This window comes from Microplitis mediator, chromosome 1 (genome assembly GCF_029852145.1).
Source record: "Microplitis mediator isolate UGA2020A chromosome 1, iyMicMedi2.1, whole genome shotgun sequence".
NCBI lineage: Eukaryota > Metazoa > Arthropoda > Insecta > Hymenoptera > Braconidae > Microplitis > Microplitis mediator.
In genome coordinates this window covers 28,840,324-28,864,794 of record NC_079969.1, presented here as the reverse complement: position 1 = coordinate 28,864,794, position 24,471 = coordinate 28,840,324, and the positions used below count along the sequence as shown (strand labels likewise).

Sequence of the window (24,471 nt, the reverse complement as noted above, 5' to 3'; positions counted from 1 at the left end):
GCTGCTGTTGGGAATAACCCATCACAATATAAACGTTTTTTGTTCATTATGATGTCCTCTAGTAGGAAAGACCCAAAAAAGTCCTAAGAAAAATTTATTTTTCGAGTTCAGAGCCATATAAGGCCTGGTGGACATGGGTGGACATGGGTGGAGATGACTATCTATGAAGAGTTGCCTGTAACTTTTCTCCTGTTGGGAATAACCCATCACAATATAAACGTTTTTTGTTTATTATGATGTCCTCTAGTAGAAAAGACCCAAAAAAGTACTTAGAAAAATTTATTTTTCGAGTTCAGAGCCATATAAGGCCTGGTGGAGATGGGTGGACATGGGTGGAGATGACTATCTATGAAGAGTGGCCTGTAACTTTGCTGCTGTTGGGAATAACCCATCACAATATAAACGTTTTTTGTTTATTATGATGTCCTCTAGTAGGAAAGACCCAAAAAAGTCCTTAGAAAAATTTATTTTTCGAGTTCAGAGCCATATAAGGCCTGGTGGAGATGGGTGGAGATGGGTGGACATGGGTGGAGATGACTATCTATGAAGAGTGGCCTGTAACTTTGATCCTGTTGGGAATAACCCATCACAATATAAACGTTTTTTGTTCATTATGATGTCCTCTAGTAGGAAAGACCCAAAAAAGTACTTAGAAAAATTTATTTTTCGAGTTCAGAGCCATATAAGGCCTGGTGGAGATGGGTGGACATGGGTGGAGATGACTATCTATGAAGAGTGGCCTGTAACTTTGCTGCTGTTGGGAATAACCCATCACAATATAAACGTTTTTTGTTCATTATGATGTCCTCTAGTAGGAAAGACCCAAAAAAGTCCTAAGAAAAATTTATTTTTCGAGTTCAGAGCCATATAAGGCCTGGTGGACATGGGTGGACATGGGTGGAGATGACTATCTATGAAGAGTTGCCTGTAACTTTTCTCCTGTTGGGAATAACCCATCACAATATAAACGTTTTTTGTTTATTATGATGTCCTCTAGTAGAAAAGACCCAAAAAAGTACTTAGAAAAATTTATTTTTCGAGTTCAGAGCCATATAAGGCCTGGTGGAGATGGGTGGACATGGGTGGAGATGACTATCTATGAAGAGTGGCCTGTAACTTTGCTGCTGTTGGGAATAACCCATCACAATATAAACGTTTTTTGTTTATTATGATGTCCTCTAGTAGGAAAGACCCAAAAAAGTCCTTAGAAAAATTTATTTTTCGAGTTCAGAGCCATATAAGGCCTGGTGGAGATGGGTGGAGATGGGTGGACATGGGTGGAGATGACTATCTATGAAGAGTGGCCTGTAACTTTGATCCTGTTGGGAATAACCCATCACAATATAAACGTTTTTTGTTCATTATGATGTCCTCTAGTAGGAAAGACCCAAAAAAGTACTTAGAAAAATTTATTTTTCGAGTTCAGAGCCATATAAGGCCTGGTGGAGATGGGTGGACATGGGTGGAGATGACTATCTATGAAGAGTGGCCTGTAACTTTGCTGCTGTTGGGAATAACCCATCACAATATAAACGTTTTTTGTTCATTATGATGTCCTCTAGTAGGAAAGACCCAAAAAAGTCCTAAGAAAAATTTATTTTTCGAGTTCAGAGCCATATAAGGCCTGGTGGACATGGGTGGACATGGGTGGAGATGACTATCTATGAAGAGTTGCCTGTAACTTTTCTCCTGTTGGGAATAACCCATCACAATATAAACGTTTTTTGTTTATTATGATGTCCTCTAGTAGAAAAGACCCAAAAAAGTACTTAGAAAAATTTATTTTTCGAGTTCAGAGCCATATAAGGCCTGGTGGAGATGGGTGGACATGGGTGGAGATGACTATCTATGAAGAGTGGCCTGTAACTTTGCTGCTGTTGGGAATAACCCATCACAATATAAACGTTTTTTGTTTATTATGATGTCCTCTAGTAGGAAAGACCCAAAAAAGTCCTTAGAAAAATTCATTTTTCGAGTTCAGAGCCATATAAGGCCTGGTGGAGATGGGTGGCGATGGGTGGACATGGGTGGAGATGACTATCTATGAAGAGTGGCCTGTAACTTTGCTGCTGTTGGGAATAACCCATCACAATAGAAACGTTTTTTGTTTATTATGATGTCCTCTAGTAGGAAAGACCCAAAAAAGTCCTTAGAAAAATTTATTTTTCGAGTTCAGAGCCATATAAGGCCTGGTGGAGATGGGTGGAGATGGGTGGACATGGGTGGAGATGACTATCTATGAAGAGTGGCCTGTAACTTTGCTGCTGTTGGGAATAACCCATCACAATATAAACGTTTTTTGTTTTTTATGATGTCCTCTAGTAGGAGAACCCCAAAGAAGTCTTGAGAAAAATCCTTTTTTATAATTAGAAGATGATGTCTGACCAGGGAGGATCTGGATGAATGCAGTCCATGTCTTTCTATGAAGAGTATACATAGTCAGTAACTTGGAATGTTTCACAAATCGGAATTCTTTATTCGGTTGCGTTGATTCGTTACAAAATTGTTTTTTTGTTTTTTGTGTAATTTGACGTAAATTCGAATTTAAAATCGACATTAACAGAAGACTGTCAAAAGTTGCTGACGCTTGCAGCTTTGAACGTCTGATGCATTTCATTGTCCTTCAGGTTACTCTGTTTCATAAAAATAAATAGCCACCGAATAGGGTTAAACCTACAAACGTCAAACTATTCTTATTATATAATCAAATTTATTAATATCTAATGGCTAGACATGCATTCAATATTTTACAGGTTAGTATTTTTTATTTAACCGTTATAAACTTTAAATAACAAAAGAGTTAAATTAGCTTTCAGTCAAACTGAGTGTCGTCCTGCTGATTATCGTCGCCGTTAAATGTCAGGATAATTTTAACCCCGATGAAGATTCTTTGGAAACTGAATTAAATAGTAGCAAATTATTGCTGTCAAAAATAAAAGATAAATTAAATATCGTCCAAAATGACATGCGGCACAAATTCAAGCGGTCAATTCCCAAAAATCGACGGACCAGAACTGCTTTCCTCAAATCACCAGACCCCAACCGGCGGACATTTTCGACTCAAGTGTTGGCCAAGAAAATGGCTGAGGAGTCACTGAGGTCACCGAAAATGCAAGAGACTTTCAAACGGTTAACGGAAATTAGATCAATCGACGGACCTCACAAGGCTGTAAAAAAAAGTGTTCAGCCATTTCCAAAAAAAGTAAACTCAAAGTTAGGTCACAAAAATATCACTAAAAGAAAAATCGCGAAATTATCATCGGCTAAACACAAACGAAATACCGGATTGCGAAATTTAAAAAAGCGACACCCACAAGTAAAAATATACAATTTATTCGGGTAAAAAAATTTCTTAAAATATATAAATAAATTTAAAAAAACATATTTAGAAACAGCGACAGCGAAAGGAAGCCAAAATTCCATTAGTACGTAAGGATTGTAATGACAGCGACAATACTTCTGGATCAATTGTAAGCAAGGTGAAGGACACGAAAGACAATGATAAATTAAAATCATCTGATGAGAGTATAAAATCTTCTAGGGGCCTGCTAAAAACGGATGTAAAGCGCAACGACGGGGACTGCACCGTGGATAGACCCAGGATCTCCAGTCCGGTTAAAAATCCCCTGCTACCAGATGCCGAGCCACATGACCACAATTTCCCCAGACGCACTCGTCACACTTATCCTCTTGATAAATTGCCTATTCACTTGGACAATCGGTACCGCAAACAGTACGACGAATTTTTGAATAATTTAGGAAGCACGGAAAATTATATACTCAACCCGTATTTAATTCCCGCGCATGAAAAAATTTATTACAAGCCTCGATACGACAAACGAGACCCCATTGAACTAAACTCGGTCGATTTATTTGATAATAACTATAATGTAAATTACAATAATGATTATCTGAAAAATTTTGGCGAAAAATCTGTTACTGAACGGTCTCTGGCACCGACAAGCGAATTATTTTTAAACTCCACGGACAATTTGAGTCTAGGAAAAGTTAATGAAAATAAAATAAATCGAGTTAAGTTTAAAATGAATGAAACATTTCGCGACGACGGGACTGCTCGCGAGACCAAAGAGATAGCGAGACAAATTTTGAATAAAATAATCGAGGAATTGGAGGAATTGAAATTAGATCACAATAAAAGTTATCACAGGGAAGGTTAATTGGTCATTGATTACTTATTGTCAAAGTGGTTTATTAATTACGTTGTAAAGTTGAGATTTATTTCAGAGCTGCCGTGTAATTTAACGGGGAACTGGATTTCTGTGCAAGCGGGAGTCCAATTGGAAATAAAACCTGTTAATAAACATAAATTAGATGTTAAGATAAAAAAGCAGAAATTGATAAAAACGAACCGTCGGGGATTTTTGAACGACACTTGGAATATTTCCGGGCAGATTTTTTTTGGATATAACGCTCCGTTTTCGCTGACTGCTGTTAATTGTCACACCAAATCGCTGGCTACATTTATCGGTGATTTATTTTATATAAATTTATGTTATTCAATAATTGGAATCGTTTGTTTAATTATTTAATTTTTTAGGAACCTGCAAAATTTGCAATGGCAATGACGTCATTCAAGGAATTTGGTCGACGATACATGAACCGCATGATTGTCGATATTTTCCAATAGCTATCAATAATTACAATGACATTTTTCGAAGAATTAAAAAAACGTGACGAATTTAAAATTAAATTTTTACTGATAATTATCTTTATACATGTTAACTTTGCGTAAATAATGTACAAATGCAGTTAATAATTAACTACATATTTATAAAATATATATACAAAAAATAAATATTCATAGAATTAAATAAATTTCTTTTTGTTGTGTAAACAGTTACAAAAAATTTAAAACACAGAGTATATTAATTTTATATTTTTTAGTTTATTTTTTGAGGGGATTTGGCTGTCGGTGATTTTGAAAAACGGTCGCGGAATGCATTGATACCAAGGCAAGTGATCTGTAAATGTTATTTTATTAATTAACGACATTAATATCCATTATTTTTATATTTTACCTTCAAAATTCCCATAGCATTTGTTTCGTCTAAATTCATTACTGTTAGAAAAATATCGTCGCTGCCACTGTCCAGTTGTTTTTTTAAATCAAAGTACGCGCGGCTAATCCACAAAATGTTTAATCATTTTTTTTAAAGACAGAGATTTAAATAATTTGAATTAATAAATTAATTATTACCCGACTTCGACGCATTCTTTTTCAACTTCATTTTCTAACGGTTCACTTACGATATTAAATTGAATATTTGGATCTTCAGCGCCATTTAACATTGCCCGTAGTTTATTCCACTGTTGGGGGTTTTCATTTTCATCGAGTTTAAATTCTAGAGAATTTATAGTCAATTAAAAAAATTTATTAACTGACAAAGACTGATCTGATACTAAAGCTCTGAAATTCGTTCCCTTTCTCTCTAGATTTTCCCGCCACAAGTCGGGGCGGCGAATCAAAAGACAGCGCCGGGACTTGGGGGGATTTGAATCAGAACTTGAGCACTGAAACAGTCCAAGACTTTTTAAACAGAAAAGAAGTTCATTCCAGAGCAGTCATCAGGTATTTTAAAACTAATTTTAACAATATGATAATTTTATAATCATTAATTACTTTTAGTATAATTAAAGTACATTTCATCGTGATACGATTGAGGTTTCGATACTGATTTCGTTTCTAACTCAGATCCTCGATATCCTAAAAATGAAAATTCGATGTATAATTGATGAATGTCTGGATTTTTTAATACCGGACAGTTTTTATATAATTTTAATCGATCTATTTTTATTACTATTACATTATTATCTTCATCCCTCATCTGAAAATAAATTCAAATAAAATAAATCCTGGCTGTCATAAGTAATAAATAAAATAATTATATTTTAACTAAAACTTTTTACTTGGTTAGAAAAATTTATCAGACTTGCATCAGAAAATTCGACAGTATTTGAACTTTTGGTAATTACGGACTCCCGAGGCTCTGTTAGACTTGACTAAAAAAATTAACATTTAATATTCTAATGATAATAGTAATTATTAATTTGCTACAAACTTTTACCATTTGCGGAGTAGAATAATTTATACTAGAGGTTTCTGATTGTTTTTCTTTCTTAATAAATGTACTGTTTAAACTCGAGTGCTTAGAAAAATTTTTTGATTCATTAGAACTTTCTCCATGTGTCGGTGATTTTAAAAACGACGACTTTGATTGTCGGGAAATAGTGTCAGGTGAATGAAGAGCCGATGGAACTTTCGAAGAACTCTTTGAACTCTTGTCTATTCCATTATTATTATTATTTTTATCATTAGTTTGCTGGACATGCCGTGAAACTGGATCAGCTTTTTTTGGACTAGAGATAGAATTTTCTTGACTCTCAATTGAATTAATATCTTTATCAAAACATTTTAGTCTACAATATTTTCTGACTTTGTCAACATCACAGCTCAGTCTTATCCACAGAGATAATTTTCCGAAATTATCGCACTGATAACACGGCGGGCATTCCATGCCAATAAAGTAATTAATTTTTTTCTGCGGATGCTCAAGAATATTTCTTACATTTACTTTTCCAAAGGCAATAACTTGAGGCTTTCTGTCCCGATAAAGCGCGCAGAGTTGAAAATAAATATAGTCATTCAAAATACAGTTGAAAAATTTTTTTAAATTCGACACACGGTAAACATAAGACGAATTGAAGTTCAATTGAGGATATTTTATCGTCGACGTAGAAATTGATTCCTCGTGACAAAAATCACAGCTCAAAAATAATGACGGCTGTGACACGCAGTCGTACTTGATAAAAAAATTATTTACCGCCTAATTTAATATAATTAATAATTATAATTAATTTCTTACATAATACAAACTAAATAAAATGTATTATATTCAAATACTGACGAATTCTGAAGGCAGAAAAGACAGAATATGAATCTCGACTAATCCTTCTTGGTCACTTATCGAAATCGGGGAAAATTCATTGTCATTCTTATCAGTATTTCCGCTACAAGTGCAATTATTTAATTTATTTAATTGTATGCATCTCTCACACGTCTGACAATTTAAATTTTTTTTCGGCAAAACAACTTTGTCTTTATTTATAGTCGCACAAGTCGGGGTCTACAAAAAATTTCAATAATCATCAGTTAAAAAAAAAAATGAACTACTTTGAAATTTCAATTTACATCTCGGGTACTCCAGTTCTCATCAGACGAGTTCGAGGAAACACACTTGCAATATTCAACTTCGGTATTACTCTGCCGATCAAAGCACACACTTCTCGTCAGCTTTTCCGGCCGCTGATTATTGAAAGATTCTAATATACTCTGCTGTACTTTTTGATAATTTATTGCCGACTTGTCGCTGCAATGACTGTTCCAATAGTCTCTCAATAAATTGCAGATCGTTTCAATAAATTTACAGTGCTCGGAGTCATTGGGCCCTTTGGAGTACTCATGGATCTGAGTAGGCGATGAAAAAGATCTTGAGCTGTAACATAATTCTAATTTGTCGTAGGATTGATAATTATTCGGATTATTAATGGATAAATAAATAATACAAATGTAATAATAATAATAATTGATATTATTATTAAACGTTAATTAAATCTATTACAATAATTATTACACTTAAATATCTTTGTACTGATCGTCCTTAAATTAATTGCTTGCTCATAAAAATTTATCTAAAAATTTTAAATCTTAAATTATAAAAAAGTGACTAGTAAATAAATTTAAATATATAATTGAACACATTTATGTCTAATAAGTATGATAATTAATAAACATCTTTGTCGCCGAATAGTAAAGTTTCAAGAGCAATTACTTGCCTCTGTCTATTACTCGATTCGCCATAATGTCTAGGGCTCAATCCTTCTAAAGATCTTATTTTGGCCACATTCTGTGCATCTAGAGGTGTATTTATTTGCGCATCATCAAGTAACTTGAGCATTGTTTCTGCTGATAAATTACCACAATTGTCATTTTTTTTTTTAACATCATCGTCACTATTATTGTCACATTTATTTTTTTCACGGCAAAAGTTTTTAACTTGAATAAAATCACTTCGGTCAAATAAATCTGTTTGGCTTCCACACTCGACATAAGTGATATTTTTAATTGCCGGTTTTCTTGGTGACTTGTACTCATCGTTTTTATTTTTATTTGAATCAACGTCACTTTGATAATTGGCAGTATTTCTACAATTACATCCTTCGCAGCATTTATATGATTTATCTATTTTTTCTTTGTGACTTTTAGGTGACTGTAAAATAAATTTTTGTTTTTTTTAATAAGTAATTATATAGTCTTGACATGACTTGAAGTGTCGAATATTTTCAGCAAAACTTATCTAAATAATTCTATTAAAAGCTCACCTTTGATTGAATAATCAGTACATCCATACTACGTTGCATTTCCTGCAATTTATCAATCAACTGAGCATTAGCAGCCTTGAGTGCCTCAATATTAGCCTGCTCATGACTGCAGACACACTTCAAATTATGATTATCGGTCATCATATCCGCCAACTGCTTCTTAAGCTCAATATTCTCTACTTCCACTTGGCTGTACTTGGTGCTTATCTCAATCAGCTCGTTGTTGTGCTGCTGCAGGATCTTGATTTCGCTAGTGAAGTCGCGGATCTGCTCCTCCTTCTCCCGCAGAGCTGACTGATAATTTTGGGACCGCGTTATCTGTTCCTCCAACTGACTCATCAATTTTTTATCCACAAACGTCGTGGTCACGCGTCCACAGCTTCTGCAACAAAACAAAAAATCAGTTATCGGTTTAAACAATTACCAAAATCTTTTAATTACTTTTTAGCTTCGCATATTTTAGTCTTCAGTTCTTCGACTTGATCGACCAATAATTTATTTTTTGATTCATATTCCACTAATTTTTCCTGCTGAAGTTTCATTTGCCGCCACACTCTTATGTACTCGACATTCTCAGTAACTTTGTCCTTTTGGTTTTCATTTTTGGCAACCGATAATTTATTTTCTAATTCTTTAATACGATTTATTAAAGTTTTTTTTTGTACTTCCAATTCCTGAAAAAATAAAAAAATAAAATCCCTATCATTGATTTTAAATTAATTGACAATTATTTACCTCAATCCTAATTTCATTTTGATTATCAACATTTTCTTCTCTATCACCAACGAAATTTGGACACTGAACCAATTTAATAGGTCTGCCTTCGCTTCGAAATGTTCTGATAAGATCAAATAAAAAATATTTATTTAATTTATTTAATCATAAATATAAAAAAAAACTTACGTGGTGCCTGAACTGCAATTTGGCACTCGTCTAATTTGCGAACATGATCTTCGCAGGATACCGTGACTTAATAGTTGGGTTCTGTAGACGTGTATCTTTTCTTTGAGCTGAAAAAAAAAAAAATTATATACTTCCATTGATTTAAATTTATTATTATTTAATACCTTGTTAATTTCTAGCGTCAAACTCGCGATGCGGTCTTTGTCATTGTTGATATTTATCGTCGAAGCAGTGTAAGGTCTTGAGGGCGAGGCTGATATTCGCATAAGTTTTGTAGTTAAACGTTTTATTTTGTCTTCCTGAGAGTTGCATAATTTTTTCAACTCTTGGTACTCTTCGATCAGTCTCAGATACTTGTCTTCCAAAATATCGCGGTTCAATTTGCTGATCACCAAACGCTCCCGAGGATCTATGTGTAATGCTGGATGACAGTTCATTTTAATAAATCATTCAAATAATTTTTAATTAATAAGTTAATTGCTACGTATTCATTAAAACACACTAACCATTAATAGATCTGTAGCTTTCTAAGTAAGAATTATCTCTTGGCAAATAATCTCTATTGGGATCATCTGCCATGACTTTATACGCTATCCTGAAATAGATAAATTTATTGAGAGGCTGTTAATTTACATACGGAAAATTATTTATTTTTCCTGTACTGTTAAAAATTTTCCTGAAATTTAAAGCAAATTACTGGAAATTATTTAAAAATTCAAATCACGCGGAAATAAAAAATTTAAATTAAACGAATACAGGGAAAATTTTTTAAAGTTCTTGACATGAATTTAAAAATTTTTTTTGTGTCTGTTTTCAGTATCATTTAAAAATATCAGTTGCGACACGCGGGGTTGCGCGCGCACCGAATTTCGTAGCATATATAGATATTTAAATTTGAATAAAGACACCCTGTAGAATAAAATAGGTAACAGTGTCGTCGGTGGCTCTTGGAGCTATCAGCGGGTCCACGGACAACTACCGCTACCTCTGGTGCCTCTGGTGTCTCATTGGTCTCAACTTTCTCGTTTTTGACACATCAACTGTTAGCGTGTGTGTCGGTCCTCCCTCTCTCTCACACTTTCTCGCTCTTCCTCAGCCGTCATCCACAAGCTCACATACAATCAAATATATATGTATGTATATACACTATAGTCCAGAGCCTAGAGTTTTATATACATGTAGTACAGTGAGTAAGATGGCGGATGATGAGTTTGTCGCGATTTCAGATCAAGAAAAAGTTAGAATAGTATCTGATTTTATTTTACATTCGCCACCAGGTGAATTTAATGAAGTTTTTAACGATGTAAGAGTATTATTGAATAACGATAATTTATTAAAAGAGGGTGCATCTGGGGCATTTGCTCAATACAATAAGGACCAGCTTACGCCTGTTAAGGTACATCTCCAATCCCAACATAATTTTTTTATCTCAATATAAATTTATTGTTTAAATTTTATTTTCAAATTAATAACTTTATTTTCTTATGTTCCTCGAGATCTTTATTTAAAAAAAAAAAAAATTTCTACCAATTAATTTGTAATTATTTATAAAAGGCAATGACGTTAGTGGTGTAATTAGAGCAGAGAGATACTTATATGGTTATGATTATCATCTCTGATAATTAAAAATTATTTATTTTATTTATCTGGACATATTTTTTAAAATTAATTTATTATTTAGTTAATTGATTGACAAGTAAATAAATATTGGCGATTACTCATCACCGGTAATGAGTCATGCCATTCCAGTGATAACCTATTTATAATTATTTAATTTAAGAGTCAACTGTTTTGTTGGATTTATTTATTTATATCAAAGTGGAAGTGATGGAATAACAAATAACTGTATTTTTAGATCGAGGGAAGTGATTACCCAGCGCTCATTACGGAGTACAATGATTTGGGTAACCAGAGGTTTTATGACGGGCGCAGTAAACTCAGTTTTAAGTATGACCACCTACGAAAAGAGGCTACTGATTACGAGCAGTATGAACCGGATGTCAATGTCGAGGCTTGGAGATCTGTGCTGCAAGAGGAAATAATGAATTACACTCAGAGTCATTATAGACACGGAGTTTGTTCGGTCTTTGGTAAAAGTCAAGGAGGTAATTTTATTTTTTAATTTATTTACCAAAGTATTCCTACAGATTTTAAATATTTTTTAAATTTAATTTTTGAATCGTCACCAATTTTTTTTTTATTCATGGGAATACTTTGTAATTAATTGCTTATAATACTTGTACCCGAGTATTGTTTAATTAAATGAATAAAAAATAATGATAATGATAATTATAGGAAACATAACGTTGACTGCATGCATAGAAGATCACCAGTTCCAGCCTAAAAATTTCTGGAACGGGCGTTGGCGTTCTGTTTGGAGTGTTAATTTTAGTACAAGTTCCGGTTCCGCCGAATTACGGGGTAGTCTTAAGGTGCAAGTTCACTATTACGAAGACGGTAACGTACAATTAGTGAGCAGTAAAGAAGTTAAAGAAAGTCTCCCGATATCAAATGAGAAACAAACGGCCAAGGAATTGATTCGGTTGGTGGAGGAGTCGGAGAATGATTACCAAACGGCGATATCTGAAAATTATCAGACAATGTCCGACACAACATTCAAGGCTCTGCGGAGGCAACTGCCTGTTATGCGAACTAAAATTGACTGGAATAAAATTGTCTCGTACAGTATTGGCAAAGAGCTTAAGAGTCAATAGAAATAGATTTTTTTATATAATTCATAAGAGAATTAATTATTAACAAACAACTAAAATTTAATAATTAATTAATAGATAATAATTATATGATAATTAATGTTAATATTAAAATTAAAGTAATTGAATTGGTAAATAATAAATATATATATAAAAACAACAACAAAAAATTAATGCATTTTGCAGCGAATAGTCTGGAGGTGTGATGTGCAAGGAAGCAGATGTAAATCCGTTGATAATATTAATTATCACGAGTAATTAATAAAACAAATGCATTTAATTATTATTATTATTTTTTTTGTCAGTACCACTTTAATTATATAAATATTATAAATAAGCATTTATTGTTAAATTTATAAACAATAATGCAGATTAATTATAAATTATAAATGAATTTAATAGACAAAATGCAATTATAATAAATAAAGTTATTTAAAATTGCACAATTATTTGTGACTGTCATTTAGCTAGCACAATTAAATTTTTAATTGTAAATTATATATAATTAAAAATTGAATTAAATCAATTTAACAACCGGAAAAAATTATAATTAATATAATTGTTAATTATAATTTTTTATAAATTTTACAATTTTTATAATGATTAAAAAGTATTTCGAATAAATAATAACGAAGATTAATAATTAATGATTTTTACTATTTTTACAAAATCGATACGCGGAACATATTTAATAATAAATTGTAATTAATTAATTAATTAGGTAATTAATTATTATAATACAGTAAATTTATAAAGAAAAAAAAATTTTTGAAATCTATTAATTGGATGATCGTTTTATATGATAATTATAATTTATATGTTGCGATAAAATAAAAGATATTTGCTTTAATTATTTTTGTTCAAATGATTATTTTATTTTAAAAATAATTTGTGCCAAGCGAAAGTAATGAGATTAAATAATATGTCATTTGGTGCTAACGCTTCGTCACATTACACAACCAGACAAACGAAAATACAATTATAAATGAAATAAATAAGTGAATGGGATAAAGAATAGAAGGTCAAGTTAAATTTATGAAAATGAATATAATAACAACAGTAACTAAAAATAAATTAAAAAGAAAAGAAAGGAAAGGTACATAATTACGCATTGTAAATTTTAGATTGTAGCCTATAGCCTGCTGGAGCCTTATTTATGCGTAAAGAGTAATTGTGTAAATACAAATATGTTATTCTTGAATGAATTTTTTATGATTGTATGAATGCCTCCCTAGCATTCGTTACTTAAATCAACTTTTTTTATTTTTAAATTACGAGTGGCTGCGTTTTTTTTCTGTTTGATATTTACATCGTAATTTTTTTTGCATTTATTTTTGTATGACTAAAAACAACACAATTTTTTATTTTTTTTTTCAAAATTACAAATAATAAAATTGTCAGTCTGTTGCTTTCACTGTCGTATTTTTATTGGTAATTATACGGAAGTCAGGCTCTTTATTAACAATTTTAGTGATTTGATTAAATAAATAAATTTAAAAATTCATTTTACTAAATTTTGTAAAACCAATACTCAAAAATTAACATTTTTTTTGACACTTCAAATTAATTTATGATGAATAAGAAATTTAAATTTGAGTGGGGAAAAAAAATTCAGAGCCTGACTTGTAAATAATTGCTGGTATTTTAGTCAATTAATAATTAATGAGTTTAATAAAATTTAAAAATAGTAGAAGGTAACTTGAGTGTAAATAAATAAATAAAAAAAGTAATATACTTATATTTTTGTTTGAATATCAGATAAAATAAAATATAAAATTAAAATTACGTATAAATATCAAAGGAAGTATATTTAAAAAAATAGTTTTTCGAGTGTTATTAATTATTAAACTCAACAAATAGTTGCCTACGATTAAAAGCATAATAGATTACGAAAAAGTTTAATAAATATATCTTATTAACTATATCACGTCGCATGTCCTCATGTAAAAAAGTAAACAAATATGTAATAATAATAATAATAATAATAATAATAATAATGAAATAAATTACCAACTCTGTACTATCGAATGTTATTAATTGAGCGAATAAAAGTTTCATTACTGGCTCTGTACTTATCACAATCAATTGCATTATTTACTTTATCATAAATCATCAAATGTATATGATACTGAAGTTAGCCGACGTCTTATAATTTTTGAAAATTATGCAAAACAATAAATTATAAAAAAAAAAATATTTTAAAAAATTGCACTTATAGTTTTTTAAATTTTCTACATGTGCATATTTTTAGATTTTTTTTTTCTGTAATTGATTCGTTGAAAAAAGAATTCGAAAATTGTTAATTGTCTGCTAACTTCAGGATCATAAATGTATTTATATTTAAAAACTGTACAAGCTTTTTTAAAATTTTTCTACTATAATTATAAAAAAATAACGTTCTGTTGTATCTCTATTAAAAAGGATTGTTTCAGTTTTTAAAATAAACTTATTTTGAATCAGTGTGATCTCGAAGAAAATTTTTATTGATTTCAATGAAAATGAAAAGAAAACTTTTTTAATAAATAATCACTGACCTGTCATTGGTTCAATCATTGGTAACATAAAAATTATAAGATGTTGCAGAATTAAATGAGCTCATATTATATATACATATATAATTATATATATTTTCGATCTAGTTGTTTGGTTTCAGATAAAATAAATAAATATTAATTTAGTTAGGTTGTTTTTGTTGTACTTGACATATTTGTTTATGTTTTTGGATGGTTGCTATACAAAAAAACGATTACAGCGCCGTCTATTGACGGCTTTCTTCTGATCTATATTCAAAGCGGGTATCCGAAAAAGGGTTTTATATATAAATTTTTTTTTTTACTTATAAGTAGGCATTATTTTTTTCCTTCATAAATCAATTTATTGCATTTTTTTATGTATAATTATTTTTATTTATTAAATTATTTTAAAAAATTTTCATGCATGCGCGGATGTAGGTGCGCACGTTTATTTTAAGCGCGAGCACTTGAAAAATTTGACCACCAGGTTGCACAAATCCCGATGACACAGATGTATTAATGATTCGGATTCCAAATATCCAGATTGCCATTAAACAGATTCCGGATGATACAAAAAATCAATCACTGAGATATCTGTATCATCGGAATCTGTGCTACAACATGCGCTCAAAAAATTCAAGAAAGAACTGAGACGCGTGCGTGCAAAACGTCATATTAAACCAATCAGAAACTTTAAATGCATAACGTGATTTCGAGCACGTGGTCGTGGTATTGTGCTCCATAAAATTTATGAAGCTCACAATTAGTCATCTTTTGTTGTGACGAGAGAATCATCGTATTTATAAAACAACTTTTACAATCAATTGTAAGTAAGTAAATTTATAATTAATTTATAAATATACGGAATAAGTCAATTTATTTATAGATTTCCGGTGACTTCGATCTCTTTGTCTCTTGATTTCTTTAAGTGCAATAATTTATAATCTTGCATCATCGACTCTGACTTGCAAGTAATTTGATATTTATTTAGGGGAAGGGCGGGCAAACCGGACCACTCTAAAGATTTGGTGAAAATAAATTTAAAAAAAATAAAATACCTCCGTGAAATTATAAAATACTCTTTAGGGTGGTCGTTAAAAATTAAATTTTCTCAGGCGCCCCATAAAAAGCTTCTCTTAAGTGAAAAAATACGGAGGGAATTTGGTTTTTTCGGTTTAAGTAAAAAGAACACGTGCCGAAGGACGATCAAAGTTCATTTTTCGATACAATCGCGGTTTTTTTAAAATATCTCACGAAATATGCAGAATAAAGGAAAAAGTCATAATAACAATTTTGTAGGAAACTGAGTTCTTGACAAAAAATGTCATGTTAATTTTTTTAATAAAACGTGTATTTATGAAGATATTTTAAAAAAATTTTTTTTAGATCTGATGAATTGAGCGTTTTAAGGATTACAAATTTCGAAAATAACATTTTTCTAAGTATATAGAAACTGTAACAAGTATTAATGATTGATATGTTACGAGTTACGAAGTTGTCTATATTTAAGAAAAAACGTTATTTTTAACATTCGTTATCCTTAAAATGCCCAATTGATAAGATCTAGAAAAGTTTTTTTTAAATATCTTCATAAATACACGTTTTATAAAAAAAATGAACTCGACTTTTTTTTTCAAAAATTTAATTTCCTACAAAATTGTTATTATGACTTTTTCCTTTAATCTGCATATTTCATGAGATATTTACAAAAAACCGCGATTGTATCGAAAAATGAACTTTGATCGTCCTGAGGCACGTGTTCTTTTTACTTAAAACGAAAAAACCAAATTCCCCCCGTATTTTTTCACTAAAAAGAAGCTTTTTATGGGGCGCCTGAGAAAATTTAATTTTGAACGACCACCCTAATACTCTTAATTATAAAGAATTTATGAATAAAAAATTAACGCTTCGATTTGAGTCCTTGGACCTTATCTCCGCAAATATGTGATTAAAAAAAAAACAGTTGATAAAATACTTTAGCATAACGTCATGTAACAATCAGCCAATTGTTGCTCTTTAAGCGCACAACGTGACACTGAACTTGACTAGATAGATAAAATAATTCACCGACTCATCATATATTTTTCAAAACTTTGTAAGTGTTTAGTATTATCACACCGATGAGTAATCTAATAAAAAAAAAATTAATGTGGTTTAATAGGCAGCTTCAAAGTGGCCTTGGATTTATATTAATCCGGCGGTAAACAGAATTTGAAAAACTATTAAACTTATTCATTGGTAATAAATACTATTTTTAAATATTTATAAGCCTGTTGGATCTATGACTCGAATTTCATGTGAAATCGTCATATATTTATTTTTAAGAAAAAGTATACATTGTATTAAAAAAATTTCGTATTAAAAAATTACACTAAATTTTATAAATAATTAAATGTCTGCTAAGCTTTTATTTTTGATAAAACAGTTTATTCGTAAAGTTTGAAAAATTTATTCCCGGAAATACGGTGGAAAGTATAAAATAAATAAATAAAGTATTTAGACGCGCGCATAACGTCAGATTAGTTTGCAACCAATAGTGAATCTCATAACTAATAACGCGATTCTGAACCTGAACTCACGGTTTTCGTACAATTACTCATCAAGCCACTATATATATTCGCGTACACGCTCCAGACTCAGTATCCTCAGATTTCTCTCAGTGTCAGTAAGTCTACTCAAAAGTTTTATTAGTAAAACAAATTAATTTCAACTAGAGTATTCGGAAATTAAATTAATTAGTAAGTTAAAAATTTTTTAAAAATAATTTTAATTAAAAATTTTTTCTATAAAAAATAATTCATTTTTTCCATTGTATCAAAATTCTTTAACTTTTTTTTTTCTAACTTTCCGCTAAGAAAATGAATTTTTTTTTTTGTTAAAGAAATTAATAAAATGTGTAATTTAAATCAGTGTCTTTGTATTTTTAGTAGACAGATTCAATTAATACAATCCGCGTTATTGGTAGGTTGTACTGAGTATGCGCAGATTGTCAGCGGGATAAAATATAAAATTTGACAAGTGCTCAAACACGTGCTAGTCAAACGTCATATATTAAAACCAATAACATAATTTTGAAAACATTCCGCGATTACGAGCACGTGGTCGTGATTTTCTGTTCCACAAAATTTCTGGAACTCACTATTAGTTATCTTTTGTTGTGAAGCGAAAATTGTCGCAGCTCAGTGATTTATTAATAAAAAATATCTACTCCGCAATACGTAAGTAAATCTATAAATATACACAATCAGTAAATTTATCTCTAATTATTGGTAGATAATTTTTTTTTAAGTCTTGATCTACTCTAGAAGACTTTTATTTTCGTAATAAAATAAATATTTTATAAAATAATAACAGAAATTTAAAGCATGTGATTTTTGTTTTTTTTTTTTGGTGTAAGTTGTTTTGATATTAATTCATAATTTGAAAATAATTAAAGCGTAAATAATAATAATTAATAATGTGTTTTTTAATTATTTTTAGATATTGGAAAATTTTTAAATATCAAATGGGGATAAACATTATAATAAAAAAAGACGGTGATGGATTTAATTCCAACGCAACAGGAAAAATTCAAATTGAGAAAAAAGTTGGAGATTCTGCAAATGTAGACCTCAAAACTGTAAAAGTAGTCGATTGTAAAATATTTGATGATAAAAATCTTGTAACGACGTTAGCTCGAAGTTACGAGAACAAGAGTCATTGGATAGGAAGGGAATTCGATCCATATATATTGGAAATAGAAAGAGATAATACCGTGACATCTTCATGGAAAAACCCAGAGTCTGTTTTTCACGGAGATCGTATTAATTACAGCATAGATACCGATGACGACAGCTCATCATTTGCTTACTCTCAATTTTGGGGCGAGGAGACCAAACTTCGTAAGCGAATAAAGTTGAAGGTTGATTCGCATGATCCACTTCCTGTTATTGAACCTCTCGAAACTATAGTCTATCGATTACGTGTGATTAAGAAAATCCTCACAGTCGAAATAAAATATCGTTGTTATAATAATGGATTTGTTTCGTATTCATATGAAACTATTCAAGCTGTGCACTATGGAGATCCAGGAATTGAATTCACCGTAAGTAAGAATTCAGAAAATTGCATATTGATGTAGAGCACCATTAACTTATTCTCTTAAATTATTTAATAGTGAGACCTTAGAACCTTTCATTGTTTTACTGAAAGCCAGGGGTATAAGTTCGAAATATATGTCTGCTATTTGATGCTAAACCCGTTGCCTGCGGCAGTAGCCTAGAACTTGGGCCTCATGACATCAAAGACGTCCTTTGACTGACCCAAGTACCTAAGGTCATGCTGGGTTATTATTTCTTTAAGAAATATATATTTATAAATCAAGATTTATAAATATAATGATACATATTAAATATAATGTTTTCATATATATAATTTATGTATTTGCTGTAAAAATCGATGTTATAATAAATTTATTTATAAGATATTAATGTGAATATTTATTAGCTCCATTATTATATTTTAATTGATAAATTTAATAAAAAAAATATTTTTTTTTAATGGAATAAAAGTTTTCAATTATACATTTGCTTGGCCGTATTGATAAGCATTGATAAGGCTGAGTAATTGATAATAATTATAAAGATGGACGCATAGTAAAAATGAGTCAGTAGCGAGAAAGTTGTAAGAGATAAATAAATATTTTATTCGCCATTATCATAAAATTAATTAGTCATTTTTTTTTTTTTTACAGATTAATCCATTTTTGATTTGAGAAAAAAAAATTAAAAAATGGGCTTATCGATAGAAATAAAAGAGATCGGCGACAATGAATTTAAAATAAAGGCATCTGGGTATATTTCAAGTTTAATAACAGACGCAGATAGACGTAAATTTGGAGTGGATGATGATGATATTAAAGAAGCTGTCGATTGCTACAAAGGCAAAAGGCCAACGGACGTCTATCTCCGCAGTCCGACTCCGTGGGGTGACATGTACGATACCTACGACCTAGACCAGACGGAAAAAGTAATTAGAGTAATAAAGACGAAAGTTATCAGCGTGTCAAGTCGTCCGGAGATTGTTACCAAAGCTACTCTTAATAACACAGAGTCAGCAGAACCGACGACATTCAACACGTCTATTGAGAAAACAGTAACTAATTCGGTGTCATCTTCGTGGAAGAATGAGAATAATATATCCATAAGTCGCTCGGTTGGCTACGACATAAAAGCGGCTAAAGGAGATATTTCGTTTAGTTATTCAAAAAATTGGGGTAGCACGGAGATAAAATCTAAAGCAGTTACTTTGAAATCGGCATCTTCTGTGCAGAAGACTTTGGGACCCGGTAAGTCGGCTACCATTGAACTGATGGCTCACAGAAAAGTCGCAAAAATTGAAATAACTTATGAGTGCAGCTTAGAAGGCGACGTGGGCATAAATTATCACGAAAGATACAAAGGATACCATTTTCATTTTGTCCCGATTGACACTATAATGGAAGCCGGTGATATTGACAATTCGCTTATGGTTAAAGAAATTATCGAACTAGAATTGTACAGTGATACTACTATTAACGTTAAAAGTTAATCTTACTTTTGACATTAATTTTTTAACATTAACTTTTAAAATCTGGCACTGCTGCGAGAACGCGGACGAAAAGTTCCCCTTCCCAAGCATCACTTTAGCATCACATACAGCCTAAACGATGCTTGAGAAGGGGAACTTTTCGTCCGCGTTCTGGCAGCAGTGAGTGACATACACATATATGTGCCATGTTGCTATTTTTTTTCATACGAAGTAATAATTTTATCAGCTATTGATAAGTAATGTCGTTCAACAAATGAGTGCACTTGAGTTCCAACAAGCGCTACATTAGTGTCCTGGATATTTTTCCCCACTTATTCCTTTCATACAATAACATTTTCATAGTACTACGGACTCTGTCATTCAAAGTTTGTTTATAAATTTTATTGCTGTAAAAAATAAAATTTATTGTGTTAATTATTTGTAAACAAATAAAAATAAATGATTACATAATGAGTAATATAAAAATAGAAATATTAGAAGACGCCGAAGACTCGTTTCGTGTTGTGACGTCAGGAAAGATAATAGCGACAAATTATTATACGGAAATTCTTGGGAATTTTCTCGATAACTACAGCTTCTTTAGTTCACGACCATCAATCCAAATGTCGAGTATAAGAATGAAGGCAGCCTCTGATGGACCTGATGTTGCTCCAACAATAACAACAAGTGTATTGGAAGTAATAGACTCAAAAATACTCTCAGTTGAAAGGATTCCCGTTGTTATCAAAACCCAAGACTTGGTCAACAGCAGCTCGGTATCAGCGACTTTCAGCACCTCATTGGAGAAAGAGATCGACAATGCAGCGATGTCGTCGTGGACTAATTTTGAAGCCATTCCATTGGTCCAGAGTCAGATTGGAGCTTTCTGTATAAAAATAAAATACAATGATTTCTTGCTAGACTATTCGCAATGCTGGGGCGAAATTAGAAAACACAACAAAACGGTTACTTTGAGAGATATAACCGCAACTGAAGTTACCCTTCAACCTGGACAAGGAGTTACCGTTAAATTAACGGCTTTAAAAACAATCGTCAAGGCGGAAATTTTATATTGTTGGAGTAATTACAATACAATTAAAAATTTTACTGAAATTATCCAAACTGAATTCTATCGAAACTCTCAAGTCCTCGTTGAGGATAAATAGAATTAAGTAAATTTGTATTTTTGAAAGTTAAAGTCTGATAAATTTTGTTAAATTTTATAAATAAAATTCCTCTAAATAAATAAATTTATTCAATTATTTATTTTTATTTAAATTTGAAAAAAAAGTTTTATATTTTAAAATAAGAGAATATAGAAATCTAGTCTCTTACCATCTGCCGGGAACGGATGAAATATAAAATATGATAATAAAAATACAATATATAGATTGTAGGTTATGTTTATAAACACGTGGGCCGAGGGGTGTGTGGTGTCAGTTTGATATTATTTTTAAAATTTAATTTATTGGTAAATAAATAAATAATGACGTCAAAGTTGAAGAAGCCCAGCTTGGCTGAAGAGCTGGACAGTTTGATAAATGTTGCGCCTAAGGCATTTGAATCCGACGACGACCAAGAGGAAACAAAAGCTAAAGTTGTTGATAAATTTGAGGAATCTCATTCTGATGATGATCAAACTTCCTCGTTTAGAAAGAAAAATGTTCCATTGCTTGATGAGATTGATGAAAGGTATTTTTTAAATTTCATTTAAATAATTTATTTGTTTTATTTAATTATTTAAATTTAATTTTTAGGTATAAGGGAAAAAAAGTCACGAGGAAAGAAGCTTTTGGTGAGGAAAGTGACTCTGATGTTGATGATCATGATGATGATGATGAGATAAAGTCAGATGATGAATCTGAAGTAGAAGAAGAAGAAGAAAGTGATGAGGATGAAGACGATGAAGAAGATGATGATGATGATGATGATGATAATGAAGACGAAGATCTATCTGATGATTATGATCAAGATGAAGAAAATCCTTTGTATCGTGACCGCAGTGACAATACATTTAAAAATTTAGCATCTGATGCTCAGTCAGATGTTGAAAAAGCAAACTGCGTTGCAAAACAACAAAAAATATGGGAAAATTTACTTGAGATTCGTATAAAATTGCAGCCAGTTTTGATGACCAGCAACAAGATGCCCCAGTACGATGTCGTGAAAACTATGGAACCTACTCCAGAGTTCATTAAACAAAAAGATCAAGTTCAAAGTAAATTGTGTGGTATACTAGATAATTTGCTTAATCTTCAGGAGAAATTATTGAAAAATTATCCCGAGACTAAAAATTTATTAGACAAAAAAGCGACCGAGAGCAAAACTGATGATGATGGTGATGAAGAGATTTGTTCAGACACTGAAGATGAAGTGGAAAAGTCTGAAGCGGAGTCGGAAGAAGACTCCGAAGAACCGCCAAAGAAAAAGACAAAACGCAGTTTGAATGGTTACGAGAAAATAATAAACGATATTCATAATAAATACTCGCCCTATCGCGACTCCGTGATTCAGAAATGGAATGACAAGACTCGCGTAGCCACTGGGAAAATAAGTAAGAATGCTAATCAGTCGATAGTGAAACAAATCGAGTTTGTGCTAAATGACAAGCCAAAGCTGATAAAACGGACGCAGTTGAAGCGCTCGGAGTACGAGATCGTGGGAAAGAAATCGCTGGACGAAACCGACGAGGACGGCAGGCGAATTCATGAGTACGATCATGAAATTTACGACGACGATGACTTTTATCAGCAGTTATTACGTGACTTAATTGAGCAAAAGACCGCCCACATCACGGATCCACTGGAGCTGGGCAGACAGTTCTGTAAATTGCAAAGTTTGAGGAACAAATTGAAACGTAAAATAGACACACGTGCAACCAAAGGCCGCAGAATACGTTACAATGTTCATAATAAATTAGTTAATTACATGCCGGCGATTACTGTCAACGACACTTGGAGCGATTTAGCTAAAACTGAATTGTATAATTCGCTCTTTGGTAAAATAAAGTCTCATAATTAATAAATAAATTAATAATAATTGTTATTTATGTAAATAAATTATCAATAAAATGTATTTTTAAAATTTTATTATATATATTTATTCAAATTGTTTTGCTTTCTCACGCGCAGCAGCTATTTCTTCTTCAGTAACACTAGGAGGCAGTCCGCAAGCTATTTCTTCAGAGCGAATGAACGCAAGTTTTTCGGCTTTCTCTTTGAAAAATATTTTCTGCTGAGCTTCGAGTTCTTTTCGATAGTTTGTAATTTTTTCTTGGACTATTTTATCACAGTGAGTGGCCGTCAATTTACGCATCGAGGCTTTTCGCTCGACCCGGTGGTACAGAGGCGGGTGAGGTTTGAACAACAGATTCATTTTCTCCAGAAGCCACTCGAATCGACGGTAATCCCACTTCCGTAACCTGCCCAAGCACTTTCGCCGTTTGTCTATCAGTTCTTTTAAAAAGTGTTTGGTTACTCTGTTGCGAGGAAACCGGGTCAGGTATTCCTGGAGGTAAAGTATTTCGCTGGTCATTGCAGCAACTAAAAAATAAATAAATGAATTCATCAGTGGGCTGGTTGCTTGTTTAATTAATTAATTAATTATTAAATATAAAATTTACTTTGAACTTCCATGGACCCACGGTCTAATTCATGTCTTTTGACGAGCGCTATCGTTTTTTCGCGATTAACTTCTTCAGTCATTTTCATCGGTAAATAATCAAGTGTACATAATTTTTTCACTATTTCATCGGCACTAAAAAAAATTAATTATTATTTAAATGTACAATTAATTAATTAGTTCATTTAATTAAAACATACTTTTGTAATTCTTTGGACTGACTGAACCACCGAGAGTACTCAGTCCCTTTGGTTTTGTGGTCCAATCCAAGATCACAACTTTTAGATGGATCAGTACTGGGTACTTTTTCGGGCCGGGTCCAAGTTATTTTTAAGTCTGATTTAAATGTCACTTTAAATCTCGCCGGTACTTTTGGTACATTTTTAATTAAATTGCTCACAGGTTTAATGCTATTCCATAGCATGCTCATTATTTTATATTTAATTTATTAACAATCAACAACTTGGACTCTGAAAAATAAAAAGTCAACGTTTAACCTCTGCAGTGATAATTTGTGTTAATAAATTAATTTTACACTTTACTTACCAAGGTTTTATTTTTAATAATTTTTTTTTAATTTTTAAATATATTTATTTAACTTTGTTATGGTTATAAATATATAACCATAATAATTCACGAAGAAAAATGGCGCTGGAAGATGGCAGACATGATTCTTACCCCCACTCTTGACAATAGACATTTTAAAATTATTATTAATTAGTAAATTATAAAATAGATTTTCAAATTTCCCGCGAAATTAAATTATCATTTTTTTT

General features: G+C 31.4%; 7 protein-coding genes across 12 annotated transcripts; 5 read left to right on the top strand and 2 right to left on the bottom strand.

Moving 5' to 3' along the window:
- Positions 1 to 2,391: 2,391 nt before the first annotated feature.
- LOC130676520 (uncharacterized) lies at positions 2,392 to 4,816 on the top strand. The gene is made up of 5 exons (XM_057482807.1): positions 2,392 to 2,753; positions 2,810 to 3,316; positions 3,390 to 4,173; positions 4,246 to 4,488; positions 4,559 to 4,816. Exons 1-5 carry the CDS (start codon positions 2,724 to 2,726, stop codon positions 4,693 to 4,695), a joined length of 1,701 nt encoding a protein of 566 aa, XP_057338790.1. The 5' UTR covers positions 2,392 to 2,723; the 3' UTR covers positions 4,696 to 4,816.
- Positions 4,817 to 4,832: 16 nt separating this feature from the next.
- LOC130676490 (uncharacterized) lies at positions 4,833 to 14,825 on the bottom strand. 3 transcript variants are annotated; one of them, XM_057482772.1, is made up of 16 exons: positions 14,549 to 14,825; positions 9,810 to 9,898; positions 9,468 to 9,724; positions 9,304 to 9,410; positions 9,136 to 9,238; positions 8,842 to 9,074; positions 8,401 to 8,779; positions 7,855 to 8,288; positions 7,211 to 7,514; positions 6,927 to 7,145; positions 6,087 to 6,845; positions 5,929 to 6,021; positions 5,642 to 5,846; positions 5,219 to 5,363; positions 5,040 to 5,142; positions 4,833 to 4,982 (listed from the first exon to the last, which is right to left on the bottom strand). In XM_057482772.1, exons 2-16 carry the CDS (start codon positions 9,880 to 9,882, stop codon positions 4,902 to 4,904), a joined length of 3,495 nt encoding a protein of 1,164 aa, XP_057338755.1. In that variant the 5' UTR covers positions 9,883 to 9,898; positions 14,549 to 14,825; the 3' UTR covers positions 4,833 to 4,901. The 3 variants fall into 3 exon arrangements, 2 of the variants coding, with proteins under 2 accessions (XP_057338755.1, XP_057338746.1); XM_057482763.1 differs by having other exon boundaries at positions 8,401 to 8,782; positions 14,549 to 14,823; XR_008991414.1 differs by lacking the exons at positions 4,833 to 4,982; positions 5,040 to 5,142 and having other exon boundaries at positions 5,251 to 5,363; positions 5,642 to 5,725; positions 5,826 to 5,846; positions 8,401 to 8,782; positions 14,549 to 14,821.
- On the top strand, positions 10,378 to 12,463 carry LOC130676531 (F-actin-capping protein subunit alpha). The gene is made up of 3 exons (XM_057482833.1): positions 10,378 to 10,699; positions 11,159 to 11,408; positions 11,599 to 12,463. Exons 1-3 carry the CDS (start codon positions 10,439 to 10,441, stop codon positions 12,015 to 12,017), a joined length of 930 nt encoding a protein of 309 aa, XP_057338816.1. The 5' UTR covers positions 10,378 to 10,438; the 3' UTR covers positions 12,018 to 12,463.
- Positions 14,826 to 15,173: 348 nt separating the features above from the next.
- Positions 15,174 to 20,221, top strand: LOC130676541 (spherulin-2A-like). 4 transcript variants are annotated; one of them, XM_057482875.1, is made up of 2 exons: positions 15,174 to 15,357; positions 19,260 to 20,221. In XM_057482875.1, the coding sequence occupies exon 2, from the start codon at positions 19,298 to 19,300 to the stop codon at positions 20,093 to 20,095; it is 798 nt and encodes a 265-aa protein (XP_057338858.1). In that variant the 5' UTR covers positions 15,174 to 15,357; positions 19,260 to 19,297; the 3' UTR covers positions 20,096 to 20,221. The 4 variants fall into 4 exon arrangements, with proteins under 4 accessions (XP_057338858.1, XP_057338849.1, XP_057338866.1 ...); XM_057482866.1 differs by having other exon boundaries at positions 15,176 to 15,353; XM_057482883.1 differs by lacking the exon at positions 15,174 to 15,357 and adding an exon at positions 16,655 to 16,765.
- Positions 20,222 to 20,273: 52 nt separating this feature from the next.
- Positions 20,274 to 21,377, top strand: LOC130676568 (uncharacterized). Its single transcript, XM_057482891.1, has one exon. The coding sequence runs from the start codon at positions 20,545 to 20,547 to the stop codon at positions 21,238 to 21,240; it is 696 nt and encodes a 231-aa protein (XP_057338874.1). The 5' UTR covers positions 20,274 to 20,544; the 3' UTR covers positions 21,241 to 21,377.
- Positions 21,378 to 21,560: 183 nt separating this feature from the next.
- LOC130676525 (protein AATF-like) lies at positions 21,561 to 23,115 on the top strand. Its single transcript, XM_057482822.1, has 2 exons — positions 21,561 to 21,766; positions 21,832 to 23,115. Exons 1-2 carry the CDS (start codon positions 21,561 to 21,563, stop codon positions 23,093 to 23,095), a joined length of 1,470 nt encoding a protein of 489 aa, XP_057338805.1. The 3' UTR covers positions 23,096 to 23,115.
- Positions 23,116 to 23,145: 30 nt separating this feature from the next.
- On the bottom strand, positions 23,146 to 24,389 carry LOC130676536 (28S ribosomal protein S15, mitochondrial). The gene is made up of 4 exons (XM_057482845.1): positions 24,242 to 24,389; positions 23,896 to 24,165; positions 23,697 to 23,830; positions 23,146 to 23,616 (listed from the first exon to the last, which is right to left on the bottom strand). Exons 2-4 carry the CDS (start codon positions 24,123 to 24,125, stop codon positions 23,174 to 23,176), a joined length of 807 nt encoding a protein of 268 aa, XP_057338828.1. The 5' UTR covers positions 24,126 to 24,165; positions 24,242 to 24,389; the 3' UTR covers positions 23,146 to 23,173.
- Between the last annotated feature and the right edge of the window lie 82 nt (positions 24,390 to 24,471).

What these genes read in the sequence shown, in the direction of transcription:
- LOC130676525 (XM_057482822.1), top strand. Translation starts at nt 21,561, where the DNA reads ATGACGTCAAAGTTGAAGAAGCCCAGCTTGGCTGAAGAGCTGGACAGT. An exon ending in CTTGATGAGATTGATGAAAG is followed by an intron (nt 21,767 to 21,831) that starts GTATTTTTTAAA and finishes TTTAATTTTTAG; the next exon opens with GTATAAGGGAAAAAAAGTCA.
- LOC130676490 (XM_057482763.1), bottom strand. Translation starts at nt 9,882, where the DNA reads ATGGCAGATGATCCCAATAGAGATTATTTGCCAAGAGATAATTCTTAC. An exon ending in AAGCTACAGATCTATTAATG is followed by an intron (nt 9,725 to 9,809) that starts GTTAGTGTGTTT and finishes ACTGTCATCCAG; the next exon opens with CATTACACATAGATCCTCGG. An exon ending in AGAACTGGAGTACCCGAGAT is followed by an intron (nt 7,146 to 7,210) that starts GTAAATTGAAAT and finishes AATTTTTTGTAG; the next exon opens with ACCCCGACTTGTGCGACTAT.
- LOC130676536 (XM_057482845.1), bottom strand. Translation starts at nt 24,125, where the DNA reads ATGAGCATGCTATGGAATAGCATTAAACCTGTGAGCAATTTAATTAAA. An exon ending in CAGTCCAAAGAATTACAAAA is followed by an intron (nt 23,831 to 23,895) that starts GTATGTTTTAAT and finishes AATTTTTTTTAG; the next exon opens with TGCCGATGAAATAGTGAAAA. An exon ending in TGGGTCCATGGAAGTTCAAA is followed by an intron (nt 23,617 to 23,696) that starts GTAAATTTTATA and finishes TTTATTTTTTAG; the next exon opens with TTGCTGCAATGACCAGCGAA.
- LOC130676541 (XM_057482875.1), top strand. Translation starts at nt 19,298, where the DNA reads ATGGGCTTATCGATAGAAATAAAAGAGATCGGCGACAATGAATTTAAA.
- LOC130676531 (XM_057482833.1), top strand. Translation starts at nt 10,439, where the DNA reads ATGTATATACACTATAGTCCAGAGCCTAGAGTTTTATATACATGTAGT. An exon ending in ACCAGCTTACGCCTGTTAAG is followed by an intron (nt 10,700 to 11,158) that starts GTACATCTCCAA and finishes CTGTATTTTTAG; the next exon opens with ATCGAGGGAAGTGATTACCC. An exon ending in CTTTGGTAAAAGTCAAGGAG is followed by an intron (nt 11,409 to 11,598) that starts GTAATTTTATTT and finishes TGATAATTATAG; the next exon opens with GAAACATAACGTTGACTGCA.
- LOC130676520 (XM_057482807.1), top strand. Translation starts at nt 2,724, where the DNA reads ATGGCTAGACATGCATTCAATATTTTACAG. An exon ending in TAAAAAAGCGACACCCACAA is followed by an intron (nt 3,317 to 3,389) that starts GTAAAAATATAC and finishes AAACATATTTAG; the next exon opens with AAACAGCGACAGCGAAAGGA. An exon ending in TAAAAGTTATCACAGGGAAG is followed by an intron (nt 4,174 to 4,245) that starts GTTAATTGGTCA and finishes GATTTATTTCAG; the next exon opens with AGCTGCCGTGTAATTTAACG.
- LOC130676568 (XM_057482891.1), top strand. Translation starts at nt 20,545, where the DNA reads ATGAGTAATATAAAAATAGAAATATTAGAAGACGCCGAAGACTCGTTT.